At 42.2% G+C, this 14,892-nt stretch overlaps 2 protein-coding genes across 3 annotated transcripts in view; one reads left to right on the top strand and one right to left on the bottom strand.

Moving 5' to 3' along the window:
- Positions 1-4,127, bottom strand: part of LOC109310571 (uncharacterized protein F13E9.13, mitochondrial-like) — a 51,063-nt gene extending 46,936 nt beyond the window's left edge. Inside the window, exon 1 of the mRNA XM_019535808.1 lies at positions 4,109-4,127. The gene's annotated coding sequence lies outside the window, so the exon portion shown is untranslated. The remainder of the gene's footprint in view (positions 1-4,108) is intronic.
- CCNE1 (cyclin E1) lies at positions 59-13,623 on the top strand. 2 transcript variants are annotated; one of them, XM_019535805.1, is made up of 11 exons: positions 59-99; positions 188-278; positions 410-478; positions 6,454-6,599; positions 6,707-6,842; positions 7,842-7,988; positions 10,391-10,486; positions 10,878-11,012; positions 11,091-11,202; positions 11,291-11,448; positions 12,968-13,623. In XM_019535805.1, the coding sequence occupies exons 1-11, from the start codon at positions 86-88 to the stop codon at positions 13,088-13,090; spliced, it is 1,227 nt and encodes a 408-aa protein (XP_019391350.1). In that variant the 5' UTR covers positions 59-85; the 3' UTR covers positions 13,091-13,623. The 2 variants fall into 2 exon arrangements, with proteins under 2 accessions (XP_019391350.1, XP_019391352.1); XM_019535807.1 differs by lacking the exons at positions 59-99; positions 188-278; positions 410-478 and adding an exon at positions 644-721.
- Positions 13,624-14,892: the final 1,269 nt, after the last annotated feature.

A 14,892-nucleotide genomic window follows, 5' to 3' on the forward strand; every position in this document is an offset into this window, starting at 1 on the left:
CTGCCCGCGCCGAGCTCCCGCCCTGCCCTGCCCTGCCCTGCCCCGGCTCATCCCGCCCGCCCGCGCGGGGCCTTTGTGCGGCGCCATGCGCAGCGAGAGGTGAGTCCGCCCGCGGGCCGGGAGCGGGGCTGGGCCAGGCCCGGGCCTCCCCGCCCGCCGCCCTGCCTCTCACCGCGTCTCTCGGCAGTGCCGGCTCGGGGGAGAAGGTCCCCGCCAAGGCCCAGGCTGCTGCCGACGCTGCCATGCGAGCCCGGAAGAGGAAAGCCGACGTGGGCACGGTGAGTGCAGGCTGGGGCAGGTAAAGCGGGGCTCCTGGCCCCTGGGGTCCGGCCCCGCTGCTTGGGCAGGTGTGGCGCCCCTCGCCCCTTAGCACGCGCTTGTCTTCTTCCCCCCCTCCTTTCTCCTGTAGTTCTTGCAGGATCCGGATGATGAAATGGCCAAAGTGGAAATGGGCAAGAAAAAGCAGTGCAGCAACCAGGTAACCGACCCAGCTCGGGATTCAGGGGGTGCGAGGCCCCTGTGATGTTTTTCCTTGTTTCAGCAAGGTGATGCCCGTGGCAGCACCAACTAGTCCCACTCCCACCCAGGTCACTTACAAAAAATACATACCAAATGGGGAAAACTCTATAATTTTACACGCTGTTTTCTTAGATCCTTTGCCGTCGCGGAATAGATGAGACCCATATTGGTCAAACCAAAGTAGGGTTACCAGACATCCTGGGTTCGTACACTTTTTTTTTTTTTTTTTTTTTTTTTAAATGTATAAAGGTCTGATCTTGCATTGAGCTCTGCACGAGTGCACAAAGGTCCTTCATCTTTGTATAAATGTGCATGGCAGGATTGAAGACTTGGAAGACAGATGTCCCATGTAACGGTTGGTTAGCATGGACCCAACTGGAATTGCCCTTTTCAGACATGAATTCATGGGGGGAAGGGTATGCTTTCATCATTCCTGCCCCCACTTGTTCTCACTTTAGCAAGCATTGTTGTCAAAATGCCAGAAATCAAAAGGTGTAGAGTTAAAATTTGGAAAGCCACATGCTCTACACCAATGCATGCATAATGCAGGGGGGAAGCGTTGCATCTAGACTTTCTCTAGGTGGGGTGGAGTAGAGTAGTTTCTACTGGAGCACTTGAGGCTCTGAGATCCGGCCAATAGACAAATGTTAGGAGGGAGGAGATGTCACTTAACAGGCATAGTCAGCTTTCTGAAACTCCTCTGTGACTTAAGATATCTCAGTTTTGAGATTAAAACCCTGGACACTCTAGGTTGCGTGTTCATTGCAAACTCGGCTTCCACTTTTTTTGTTTGGCAAACTTGGGGTTCTGCCAGTTGCTGCCCCACACTTTATATGTAGTATCAGATATGTTAGTTTTTTAACCGTCTTTGTGAACTTGGGCGCCTTTGGAAATGGATGCAGAATAAATTTGACTAAGGCACAGAAAAATACAATACATAGACCTCCATACAGAGCCTTCGTTGTTAGGACTTGAGCCAATTAGTGTGCGCAAAGGGTGATATTTAAGCTGCAAAAGTCATGATTTGGGGAATACAGCCCCTATTCATTCAGTATGTAGGGCTATGCATAATGTGGTACAGCTAACCAGAAGTGGCAGCTGGAAGTTTGAAGACTGACGTGCTAGCATAACAGATGGGCATCATTGTTTGGAATAGCCTCTGCTTGTTGCAACTGTGTATACTAGTTATCAGTCAACATATTAAGTAGGGCTCAAATGGTGAACATTTAATGAGAGGACCTAGTTTTCCCTTCTGTCTCTCTGCAATATATTAAACTAATTTCTCACTTCTGACAAGGGGGCTGTTTATCTTCACCACAATTCCTCCTTCCTCAAAGTGGTGTGTTTTGTTTTGGGGGGGGGGGGGTGGTGTGAATAATGTTCTACTAAAATTCTTAGTGCAAACTAAGATATTTACCATCTTCCCCAAAATGACAATGGAAAGAAAAACTTGAAACATGTTTAGCAAGGAGGCCTACAATAACTCTTCTTAAGTTCCAGAACTAGGTATAACGTTACAGTGTATATTAGATTCGGTCCGTTGGAGCGATCTGTGAAACAATTGGCATATGGAAACAGAGCTACAGTCCCAGAGTGTAAATTAAAATATAATTTCTGGTAAAGCCTCATGGCACTGAAGAGAATTGAATTAAGTTCTGCAACTCTGTTTTATAGATAAAATGGGTACCTCTTCCCATTTAGAGAAGATTCTTTGTTGTAACAAAGCATCCAGATTGCTGTGGATCTGTAAAATGATGAAGCTAACATTTGGCTGCACAGCAGCAGCTCTTCAGTCTGTGGTGTGACACAAGCTATTCTCTGATATAATTTGCCATGGGCCACTAATGAGAATATGTATGCCATTTCAACAGTAGTGTAGCAGGCTTGTATGAGATCTAGCAAGAAAGCAAGATGGTATGCAGCAATGGTATAACTAACTCTAATGTGCTGCACTGGATTTATAGCCTCTTGCACGTACCACGTGACATTCACATTAAACTGTTCAGGCTCTGTTTTGCTCCGTGTATAAAGTAGCACTGTCACATCCCACTTATGGCATGTTCATGCTCAATTCATTAGTTGGTTTCTGTTGAACATAAGGCCCAGGCTTTTAATTAGGATGCTGTTACCCTTTATGGGATGAAAGGGTTGTTATATCATCAGGCTGGTAGAAGCGGAATCCTGCATTTCATTTTGAAGATAACTGGTACTGTTGTAATTCGCTTAGCATTTCCCAAATGGCTCGTGGTCACTAACTTTTGTGTACAGGTATGCTTCCAACATTTGTTGTGAAACACCGCTCCTCTAAACAACTATTATCATTTTTACATATCTTAATAAAGAATGATTTGGGTGAGGTTTAGTAACCCACAGAATCCTTTGATGTAAATCATGTAGCCTACTGAATTTTAGGGTAAGGAATTGAAACTAGAGCTGCTCAGAAACTTTTCAATGAAACTTCCTTTGGAAAAGGGTAACTACTTGAAATGGAATAAGACAAACCAGTTTATAACACTTTTGGAAGTTTTTTTTTTTTTAAAAGTCCAATGAAATATTTCATTTCAACATACCTTCAATACAGGATTCTCTTAGAGTTCTTAATTTAGGATAAAAAGACCAAATCTCTTCAGGCTCACAAATCTAAGGTTTTAAGCTTGTCCTTATTTGGGACAGGAAAACTCGAAGTTATTGGAAAATATAGGATGGAAAGATGATTTTTTTTTATCTAGCTCTGATTGAAACCTCAAGCCCCAGTAGTCCTCCTCTCTCATCTTCCACTCCTTTCCTTATCCCCCCACTTTACTTTGTTTTCTTCCCTTTTTGGTCTGGAAGTTGTAGAACTGTTTTCTGAGGCTTTCTTGTGGCATAACACTTTAACAAGAGCTGTCATTATTCGCAAGCATATTGCAAAAAATATATTAAGCTTTTAGTTTTACGGACTGGCTGCCAGCTGTTGGGTTTTTGTGTTTTGTGTGTGTTTTGTTTTTTTGGCAGAGCAGGGGAAAAGGGTCTATTTGTATCTCTTCTGCAGTTTCCAACCTGCATCCTTGTTCTTACCTTTCTTTCAGTTCTGAGTAGGATGATGCTTTAGTTTGTGATTGGAGCTGACCATATTTGCTTGGTTAGTCTTGTCAGCCCTCACCTACTTCTAACTTTTTTCTTCCATCCATGCTGTTAAGTTTCTTTTAAATGGGGGCTGGAGGTGGTTGTGCATGTGTTGCTTTGTCACTGTCTTGCTGAACTCTGATCTTGGCTCGCATTCCCCCTAGGTCCTGTTCCAATGTGGAAATCTATGGACCAGAGGACTCCTTCCTACACTGCTGAGATTCTCAACTGCAGCTGTCACTCTCTGGCTGTAGAGGAGCAGATTGCAGCTCCTGGATTTGGGGGCAGGCCCTTTGTAAAACTAATCTGAGAATGGCAAAAATTTAAACTCGTTTTTACTCTTAAACTTCTTCTTAGATTTTCTCTTTCGCAGACAGCAATTTAACAATCTTTCCTATTCCTCAAGGTCACAGCTCTGATGTAACATAGTTTTTGATACTTCCCACATAGACTTAGCAAAAGTATCAAGTTAATCTATGCTTACTTTCAGGATCTCCAGAGTCTGCTTAGTCATCTTCACTTCCTATCATCATACTCTTAAGTCAGAGTTTTCCCTCTAAGTGTTTTTGTATCCCCCAGATATTTACCTTGTTGTTCTTCAGTCTCTCTAAAATAGTTCCTCTAAAGATAAACTACCTTGCTTGCTACCCTCTCCACAACAGCCCCTCCTTCTGTCATTTCGCAGGCAATCTCAACATCAAGACTTAGCCCCTTCTGCAAGCCCTGATTTATGTTTTGCTCTGTTAAGTTTCATGCCTAACTTTTTTTCCTGTTTGTCCTTTCCCCCACTCCTGTTTCTGGATGTTTCTCCATGCTGTATTTTCATCTAGTTTGAAAAGTTTTCCCCTGTTCCTGTTTCCTTTTGAAACAAAAAATTTAATCCCTAATAAAGTGGTCTGTGACCTGTGGCTTGCCGGCCATTTGTTGTTTGAGACTCTGGGTTGATGGTGGATATTTCAATTTAAAAAGTTAAAATTGAAGTTGATAGAAAAAAAATTAAGGTTTCATTCACTGCCTACAGAGTAAGTACTGTTTCCTAAGTATTGTTGCCCAAACGTCAGCATAGTTGGGAACCACCGAGCTACTATGCCCTGGCACCTGCATGGTTTTACTACTTTATTAAAGGGAAAACCTGAACTTCATTACCAAATCACATCTTGCCATTTCTTTCAACCTCTTCTTGCTTGCATGTGGCCTGTTTTTAAATAGGCTGGCACTGTCTTCTCTTTTTCAGTTGCCTGGCATGATGAGCACTTTAGAGATGTTATATAATAATGTGACTCCCTTAGCTGTTATCCAACCCACTGACTGTTGATTAACTGATATGAGAGAGGTTCTCAGAGGACTGACAGCTGTGCCTGCCATAAAGTTAGGAGACAAAGTATGGCTAAAGTCTAACCCAGAAGCTGGACAAAAATTGACCTAAAGCAGTGCTGATGTGATACTTGTACTCCCAAACTTTCAGTTCAGAGGTGGTCTGCCAGCCACTTGCTCTGAATGATACCTTGCACTCCCCCAAAATGTAATGGTAGAGCAAAAGCAGCATTTGGCTATTGAGGCAGCTGTTCACATGGCTGTGATGAATTTACATGCATAATAATAAAAAACCCCTCTCAATAAAGGAAAACTGCCTATCTTCCTTGGCCATTGGCTCAAATAGCACAAAGCACTTTTCACTATGAGTAAACTCTGAAATGTGGTTTTGGCTCTGAACTTAGTACTAGAGTATAGCCATGTTGCTGGAAAGGGACATCCTTTGTCAGAAAGGCTGAGTCTGGGTTTGGATTCACAGGTTCCAATGTTTAAATAAATGTGTGTGTGAATTGTAAAATTACATAATCTTTATTTCTTTAAAGCAGTTCAAGGAATTATTTTTTTCAGTGATATTAATGCTTTTTAGCCTGCTAGTGCTACAAAGTGTAGCGCTTTACAACAAGATGGCTGCCTGCAGTGCTAGCTTAAATGTCAGGTTTTAGAATAAATATCTGCATATTCCTGGTGATTGTGGGGCTTCTAATTTTATGCGTTTTCAAGATATTGAGATAAAGAAAATAAGTTCTTTTGTAGAAACTCAGATAGTGATTTTATGCTAGTGTCATGTTTCTTAAAGTTTCAGTTTATGAAGATAAGCCTTTTAAAGGAAAGAAGCTAGATCTGGGTCCTGTTCAGAATAAAAAGAACAAGTTGTAACGCATGAAATGTCAGATGCTTGTTTGCTGCCTTCTTTGTATGAATGACCAAGTTGCACATTTCTGTTGAGAGAAAGCATCTGCATACATTTATGTGCTTTTCTTAACTGTTGAATGTATTCTAAGTAGAAAACAAAATGCTTGCTCTTTTGTCTTATCAAGTCATGAGATGAATGAGTAGCTCAAAACCTCTGAAAGATTAAGACAAAATAGAACTAGAATTCCTTATTGCCTGTGCTCATTACCAGTGACATTTTGCATGAAAGCAGGCCACTTGTCTGGTAGTCCCATCTCTTATTCCCCACCTGAAGCCTTGATTTGCAAAGGGATTAGGACTTCAGGTGGGCAATAAGCAGATAGATTCCCAGAGACGCTGCTTTCATGTGAAATGTCCTTGGCAAAAAAAACCCCAGAGCAACAGAACTTCCCAAATAAAACGCTTTGTTTTGTTTTATGGGGTGTCCATGGCCTTCCAAAACCAAAACATGAAAAATAACTGGGCTTGTTTAAACTCAGCAATTGAAAGCCTTGCCTGGTTTATGCTAACTAGTTGTCTAAAAAGCTGTCTTGTAGTCTCTGCATCAGGCATAAGAGCTATAAAACTAGGCTCAATGCTACATATCTTCTTTCCTTTTAACAGTCATCTTGGAATAATGATGTCCACAAAAATCCCCATATGCTTATCCCAACACCTGATAAAGATGATGACTCGGTTAGCGTTGGTTATTCTCATTTTGTACCCCTGGGCCTCACTCCAGCCAGAGCTTCTCCGTTACCAGTTCTGGGGTAAGTATACTATTTCCCCTTTGCCTTCCCTTCAATTTCCTTTTTGCTCTTCAAAGTTTTGAAACTTTAACATACTTCACTTTTTTTTTTTTTTCCTTTTTCCTTAGCTGGGGAAATAGAGATGAAGTATGGAAAAATATGATAAACAAAGAACAGACCTATGTGAGGGATAAACTTTACATGCAAAAGCACCCACTCCTGCAACCTAAAATGAGAACAATTCTTCTAGACTGGCTAATGGAGGTGAGCTTTGCTGTTCTTGCTAACAGTCTAAGGATGCTGCAAGTTGGTGAAGAAGCATTCTGAATAACATTTTTCCCACCCCCTTCCTTGAACAAACCACCTAACATGAACTGTATCTGTGAATTTTGCCTAATATGTTATGCATCAGAATATTAGTTAACTCAGGCTGACAGGTTGGGGTATCTTGGTATCAGATAAGGAGAACTTAATGGCACAAATTTCAGGCATTCAAGACCTGATCAAATTTTATTTTCATATTTAACTGTCCTATTATTGGACTATAAAAACACTTGTAAATATGGAACATAAGTGCTCGTCTATCCCTTTACCTTTAAAAAAGTTTATATATTTTGTGATTGTGTTCTAGACTAAAGTAGCTTAAATGAGCCTAAATTGGGGTTATGTAGAAGTGAATAAACTGAGAACTGTGATATGGCTCATAACATCTCATCATTCTAATATTGTCTGCATATATTATGTGGCGCACAGTTCTTTCTAACATGACAGGCTTGGAATGAAATGATGTTTTTGTTAAATACCAATGTTTAACAGTAGCTTGCAGTTCAGCTTGGAAGATTGACAGCCATTCTGTTTTTCCATTCATAATCGCACTAAAATTTTTATCACACTTTCTCTGGACTGTTGGGAGGATGTGTACATGTTTGTGAAAATGGAGAAACGATTCTTTGCAAATGCACAAAACAAAGCACCTGGTGCTCTCTTCTATTTTAAAAACACCTCGATTTTTGGCTTCTTTTGAGGGGGGAGAGGGGGTTTTGTTTAAAACTGTTGTTTGGTATTGACTTCCACAAAAAGAAAAAGGCTGGTCAAGGTGCTGAGACCACTTAATTTTAAGTCTCTTAACCAACTTAAGATTTGTTCTCACTTTTTCATGATGTTGAAAGCTACTGTGGGAACTATAGATTACTAGATTTCTTGCTTAGTGTTTTAGCTACCATGTTAGTTGTTCATTTTAATGTATTAAATCTTTTTTTGCAGGTTTGTGAAGTCTACAAGCTTCACAGAGAAACCTTTTACTTGGCACAAGATTTCTTTGATCGATTTATGGCAACACAACAAAATGTTGTAAAAACCCTCTTGCAGCTTATTGGGATTTCATCTTTATTCATAGCTGCAAAGCTGGAGGTAAAATTTTGTAGTCTACCTATGCATTTTCCAACTAGGTGTGTGTGAGTTTTGTTTAACAGTAGGTTCATCTTTTGTTTTTGTAGAAGTTCTTCCTAAGTGAATGATTTAATGCAAGCAGGAAGGACCTCAGGTTTTTTACAGTATCCTGTCTAGTATTTTCTAGGCTAATATGAGAATTTTTCGTAGTATAATATCCCTTTTCCTATTTTAGGGAATATTCTAATACTGCAAAGACTAACATACATGTTGTTTAGTTATCCTTGATAATTTTATGAGGTTTCAAAGCTGGTCTCAGGATCTAGAGACCACTTCTTCAAAGTACTTTCATAGCTAATAGTGGAAATGGATGACGTAATTCAAGTTTTCCTTTTAATTGCCTGAACAAGCCTAATGACTAAACCAAATAACTTTTTTCCTGAGCTTTAACTCTAAAAGGTGAAGAAGAGTGTAAATCTCTGGAATGTACTGCATTCTCTAGGGCTGTTCCCTGGCACAAATCCTTGCTTTTGTTCTAAATCACAAGAACTCATTTGTGAGCTTTTCTGTGTGCTTAAGGTAAAATTATACCTGTTGAGGGGGCAGAAGGGTGGGGAAGCCTAGTTGCCTGATATCTTAGAAAAGCATTTATTCTCTTGAGTTAAAGACTACTAGAGTTACTCTAGAAGGAAAGATGCTAATAGTTTAACAGATTCTAAGTAGTCTCCCAGCTACCAGTGATCAACTTGATCATATTAGTGTGCCTGTAGACATGTGGGATGTCTGCTCTGACATGCTGTAATTGTAGCCCTTCAGAGCAGATTGAGTTCATCAACTCTGCTCAAGTGTGCTAATTGGCACACTCCAGCAGCTTTGGCAGCTCATGTACTTGGCATCCTTGTGCTTCAAAATGGTGGCAGGGCACTTTAAATAAACTTGTTCAATGAGCTTTAGTTAAAGTGTCCCCACCACCATATATTCAGCATCCTGCATTTCAAAATGAAGTGCTGCAGGCACTTTAATTAGAGAAGCTGTCGAGAGCCACTCTAATGAAAGTGCCCCCTGGTCCCAGAGCATATCTAAAGGCACCCATATCTAGCTTGCTACTTGGACCAGACAAGCTCTAGGGTGACGGGCTTTTTTTGTACTACATCTGGTTGGGCATTTTTTTTTTTTTTGTACTACATCTGGTAGGATCCCAACCATTTATAATGGTTGGGATCCTGAAAAGCCTGCTGGGTCAAGTTGGTCCCAAGAACAGTTTTTGTTTAATGGATTTTCTTCTGAGACATTTTCTACCGGGGTAGGCAACGTTTTTTTGGCTGGAGTGCTGAAAAACACCACAATGCTTCCCTTGGAAGGTGCCGGAGTGCTGGCATGCCAGAAAAACGAAATGAGGGCAAAGGGTACATAGCAGGATGCCCTGCCTGGGCTCTGACTGCCAGCAGCTACCTTTTGGCTCTGGGTAGCTGCTAGAGCCCGGGCTGCTCCCAGCAGGGCTTGCAGCTACCCAGAGCCAGGGCCGACTGCAGCACCAAACAGCTGCACCAGGCTCCAGCATCAGCTCCATACCAGTGTGTGCACCTGAGCGTCAGAGTGGGCGATGGGAGGAGGGGTTTGAGGCAGTGCAGTCCTGGTCTCTCCCTCACTCCTGGCATGGAGGTAATGGCTGGGTTCTGGAGCCTGGCGCAACTGTTTGCAGCCTGCTTGCTGCAGTTGCCCAGAGCTCAGGCTGTAAACGGCTGCGCCGGGTTCCCCTGCCATCACCTCCATGCCGGGAGCGGGGGAGAGACCAGGGCTGCGCTGCCTCAGGCCCCTCCCCCACTGCCCGCTCCAGCGCCCAGGTGCATATACCAGTATGGAGCCTGGCACAGCTGTTTTGGAGCCTCCTGGCTGCAGCCAGCCCTGGCTCTGGGTAGCTGCTGCCGGCAGGGAGCCGGACTGCTTCCAGCAGGCAGCTGGGATGCTGCAAACCCTGCTGGGGCTCCGTCACTGGCAGCAGTTACCCAGAGCTGGGGCAGGCCGTGGCGTACCGAGTAAAATGGCCTTGCATACCATACTCGGTATGTATGCCGGGGGTTGCTGATCCCTGTAATACACCATTCAAGATTGAAGTGATTATATTTAAAGCTCTTTTTCCTTCATTTTAGTTGGTATGTAAGTTAAGGACCATGACACATCCTTTGCATCTACTTTAGCATGCACTGATCCATCAAAAAATGGAAGATGGAAGTTGTGAACTAGAGACGTGATATCTCAATTAGACACTTTAATTGGAAAAATAATTTGTTTCTTTGACTTAATCATGCACCTTGGCTTATGTGAAAGTCAAGATTTACATGGCCTTAAATGTTTGGTTTCTACGTGTGGAACTATCTACTTCATACTTCTTGAATTTATAAATTGGATGTTTTATTTTCCAGGAAATCTATCCACCAAAGTTGCACCAGTTTGCTTATGTTACAGATGGGGCTTGTACAGAAGATGAAATTCTCAGTATGGAACTGATCATTATGAAGGTAGTTTATGAAGTTATAACCACTAACCTTCCTGTAAGAAGCAAAGCATGGTGTAATCATAGTCTACAGCACAGCTACAATGATTTATTATAATGTATTATTGTGGATCTTTTTCTGTAGTTAAAAAATTGTGCTCACATAGTGTAACTGTGCTTCATTAGTGTGTGGGGAAATAGTACATCATAATAGCATACCTCACAAATGCTTTAGGCAAGGTGACTTGATTTCTAGATGGGACAGTTCAGTTCTGCTGAATTAATCTCTTGAGCATCACTACACCAAATGACAGTGGTAGTCTTCCTACCAGGTAAGGATTTCAAATGCTGTGGTTGCTTCTTCAGAAGCTTGTCTGTTTCAGTTGATATGGAAGTTCTTTGTGCCTCTTTTTCAGGCTCTTAATTGGAACTTAGGTCCACTGACAATTGTATCATGGCTAAATATTTACATGCAAGTTGCATATCTAAATGAGCTTTATGAGGTGTTGCTGCCACAGTATCCCCAGCAAATCTTTGTACAAATAGCGGAGGTAAGGATGACTTCATCCTCCACACATTGTACGATTCTTGCAAAGATGTGTCTCTTACAAGGCCTTCTCCCTGTATAGCTCTTGGATCTCTGTGTGCTGGATATTGGTTGCTTGGAATATACATATGGAGTGCTTGCTGCTTCTGCTTTGTACCACTTCTCTTCCTCTGAACTGATGCAAAAGGTTTCAGGTAAATAACATCTTAATTTAAAAAAAAAAAAAAAAAAAAATGTTGGTCAACTTCTTAGACCTGAAGCTCACATACCTCTATCTCACAGGTTATGAATGGTGTGACATAGAAGAATGTGTAAAATGGATGGTTCCATTTGCTATGGCTATAAGGGAAGTGGGAAGCTCCAAACTCAAACACTTTAGAGGTATAGCTCCTGAAGATTTGCACAACATACAGACACACATAAACAGCTTGGACTTGCTGGTATGTGGTTTTTTTGGGGTTTTTTTGATTCTGTACGCTCACTAGAGACAAAAGCTGTGTTCTATACAATTTGAAGTGTACAGTCTAACTTTATGGCGTAAGTAGGCAAGTTCATAAACCAAACATTGGAGTTCAAATCCTTTAAATAGATGTTACATATCACTTTTTTAGATGCAAAGTTATCGACTATATAAATTTGTACTTGAACTGCAGCATGCTTGGGGCAGAGACTGTCCTTTTTTACTTAGTGCCTAGCACAAAAGGGGTGTGATCCCAACTGGGGTCACTAGAGGATACTGTAGCACAAATAATTACACTAAGCTGTATTTTGCTAAGCTACCATTTCATCGATATGTGACACACAAATCTAATCTAGCTTTCTTTTTCACTACCTTTTTTCTATTATTTCACTGACTTCTTTTCTATTTGCCTGCTGGGAATCCAAAACATGTATAGAAAAACTATAGTTGGTTCACTAAACTTGAAACAAATGAAACTTTAAATTTCTCCATTTGAAAGGCTGCTCTTAGTTATTTAAATGACCTCTTTTTGTCCCACTAACTAAACCAGAGGTGGGCAAGATATGGCCTGCGGGCCAGATGCAGCTTTCCAGGCCATTCTATCTGGCCCGTGGCCCCCCAAAATTCAGAAAACTAATATTTACCTGCCCCTGGCTGCCTGCCATGCAGCCCTTAATGGCTTGCCAAAACTCAGTAAGCAGCCCTCCACCCAAAATAATTGCCCACCCCTGAATTAAACTGCCACTTAACATAGCATAGTCCAGTATCATCAATATTTTGTGATCCAAAGGTACAATTAACTGCTCCAATAAGTAAAGTAACATATATTGAAGATGGTAATGTGCAGGTGGTTAATAGAATTACAGTTGCATGTGCCTTGTAACTTGGGAGGGGAGATTAGTCACTAATTCTGTTATTCATGTGGTTTATTGTAGTTGACTTTTAAAAACCTCTTAAAATGATCTTTAGCCACTGAAATTTACCATCTTGGACTCTAACAGCGAATACCTAATGCTGATCTTGTATAGGGAACCCCCAGAACTGATGGCATTGTCATGGCTTACATTCATTAATTAAATGTTAGTCATAAAACATCTCTTCCTGTGGTGTTTTTGTTGGTTTGTTTTGTACATTTGTATAGAACTGCAAGTTGTACTCTGGAACAGGATCTGTATTACCTAAAGCCAAAGTAAAATTTTCCAGTTTTCAATATATGGCTATAGAATTAGTACCATTTGAATTACTCCAGACTTCTAATTCTGTCACCAATTGTTTATTAACTAGTAGAGCATTTTTCTTGGCTTTGCAATAAATTCAGTAAGTTGGTATAGGTATTGAGTGGTATGTTGGCAAAACCTACAGAGGGCTTAAATTTATGTAAATCCTAGCTTTGTGATATAAGCCATAGAGCATCTGCATTTTGCTTTAATAGTGTTGGTATACCAGTGTTGGTTTTAAAATGCTAACTTTTTTTTTTTTTTTCCTCTCTCAATTTTAAGGACAAAGCTCAAGCAAAACAGGCCACATTGGCTGAGCAAAATAGGACTTCTCCTTTACCCACTGGTGTCCTCACACCACCACAGAGTAGTAAGAAACAGTCTAGTGGGTTGAAGCCAATATGACTATGCAGACTTCTTAAAATCGGAGACAATTTTGCTGGTTCTTTCTTCTGCTCCATTACAAAAATGCTGCCAGTGAAGTTTATAAGCTTTTATGGATTCTGAAAAGGAAACTTGCATTTTTGTTTCAGAAGAGTTTATATGTGAAATGGTTTTTATTGAATATAGATATTTTTAAATAAATGGATCAAGTATACCAGCCACTTAAATGAACACCGAAGAGTGCTCCAAATGCTGCTAAGGAGGGTGATACTTGATGTGACCAACTGTTCAGAGAAAAGGCTTGAAATTTGAGAACTGCAGCTGTGTCTGTCTGTCCTTGGATAACCTGGGATTATTCCACCAAGTCTGGACAAATAGGCATCAGTAGTCTGTGGTTATAGCTAGCTGTGGAAGACTAAAATTTAGAGCCTCTTTTCAAACTGTTGGCTTAAAATTTCATGCCTTTTTAAAACCCCTTTATGTAAATGCTGCTATGTCTGTGTATCAAGTTTTAAATAAAGATGCTGTCCAAGACAGCTGTTTTGTGTGTTGCATGCTCTGTGTGCTGAATGACACTGCGTCTAGAAGTTTGGGGGACTGAAGATAGAAGGATATCTTTTTGTTACGATTTAGCTGCTTTCTAGGGGTGCACCAGTAGCGATTTTGGGAGCAGATACCGATAGCTGATATTTTAAGGAGGCATATCATGACTGATAGCGATCCAATTTTCTGATACAGCTTTGTGTAGCTGGTAACTCTGGTGTGGTGGAAGGGGCAGGTTAATATCCCCCTGCAGTGAAGGAGGGATGGGGCATGAGATGGAACTGCAGCTTGTTTGGGGGGGGGGGGGGGGGTTAGTTCCTGCTGTGCACAACCTGGGAGGACGTGGTGGATGGGGGAGCACGTACTCCAATATCCCCACGGAATGGGATGGGATGGGCAGGCTGAAGCTGGACTGGGCTCTTCTTGGCAGGGAGTGGGCTGGGGGGGGCTGCAGCCACCCCAAATTTCACTCCCCCCCACCATAGCACCACTCCCAGGGCTGCAGCTGCTGCTGCTGCTTGCCCACCTGACAGGCCCCAGCTCTTCCTGGAGTGTGGGCAGGGGGTTGAACCAGGGCTGCACTGGGCAAGTGGTGGCGGTGCTGGAAGCGGGGTGTGGTAAAATCTGGGGTGGCTGCAGCACTCCCCATAGCTGCCCCCCAGCACTGCTGCCACCTGCCCAGAGCCCAGCCCTGAGCAGCTCCAGGGGCACCCCTCCCCCGTGCCCTCTCAGGGTGTGCACAGCAGCGAGAGCTGCCCTCCCCCTAAACCAGCTCCAGCTCCAGCTCCATCCTACACCTACCCCACCCTGGCTGGGCAGTGCCTAACCCTGCCCCCTCCCTCTCCTCACCACGGGGCATTGATCTACCCCCCTTCCCCCTGCTCCTTCCACCACACCAGACTTACCAGCTGCACACAGCTCTTCACACTGCTGGGCTGTGCTCCTTGCTGCCTGCCTGCTGTGCAGTGCTGTGGCTGAGTGCATACATAGGCATTTATTGTCCACTTCAGGTCAATTTTTCTGATACAGCCAACCAGTCTTTCACATTGTCATGCCATTTATTTTTCCAAATGTTGCTGAGCAATCCCTTTTGCAAATGCCACTGAATTTTGGGAGGGTTTTGGCATTAATTGCATTACATGTCCTTGAGCTGAGGTTGAGGAATTGGATGAGCATAATAAATTAAGAAAGCCAGGTTGTTTGTTTGTTTGTTTTTTTTTTAAACTAAAATTTGCTGGTTCCTAACTATTTGGAAGTAAGTTACTTTTTTTGGAGGAGGG

This window comes from Crocodylus porosus, unplaced genomic scaffold (genome assembly GCF_001723895.1).
Source record: "Crocodylus porosus isolate Cpor-Errol unplaced genomic scaffold, CroPor_comp1, whole genome shotgun sequence".
Classification (NCBI taxonomy): Eukaryota; Metazoa; Chordata; order Crocodylia; family Crocodylidae; genus Crocodylus; species Crocodylus porosus.

Bases quoted from the DNA above. Each gene is read 5' to 3' on its own strand.
- CCNE1 (XM_019535805.1), top strand. The intron at 6,600-6,706 runs GTAAGTATACTA...CTTTTTCCTTAG, and splicing joins TCTCCGTTACCAGTTCTGGG to CTGGGGAAATAGAGATGAAG. The intron at 6,843-7,841 runs GTGAGCTTTGCT...CTTTTTTTGCAG, and splicing joins TTCTAGACTGGCTAATGGAG to GTTTGTGAAGTCTACAAGCT.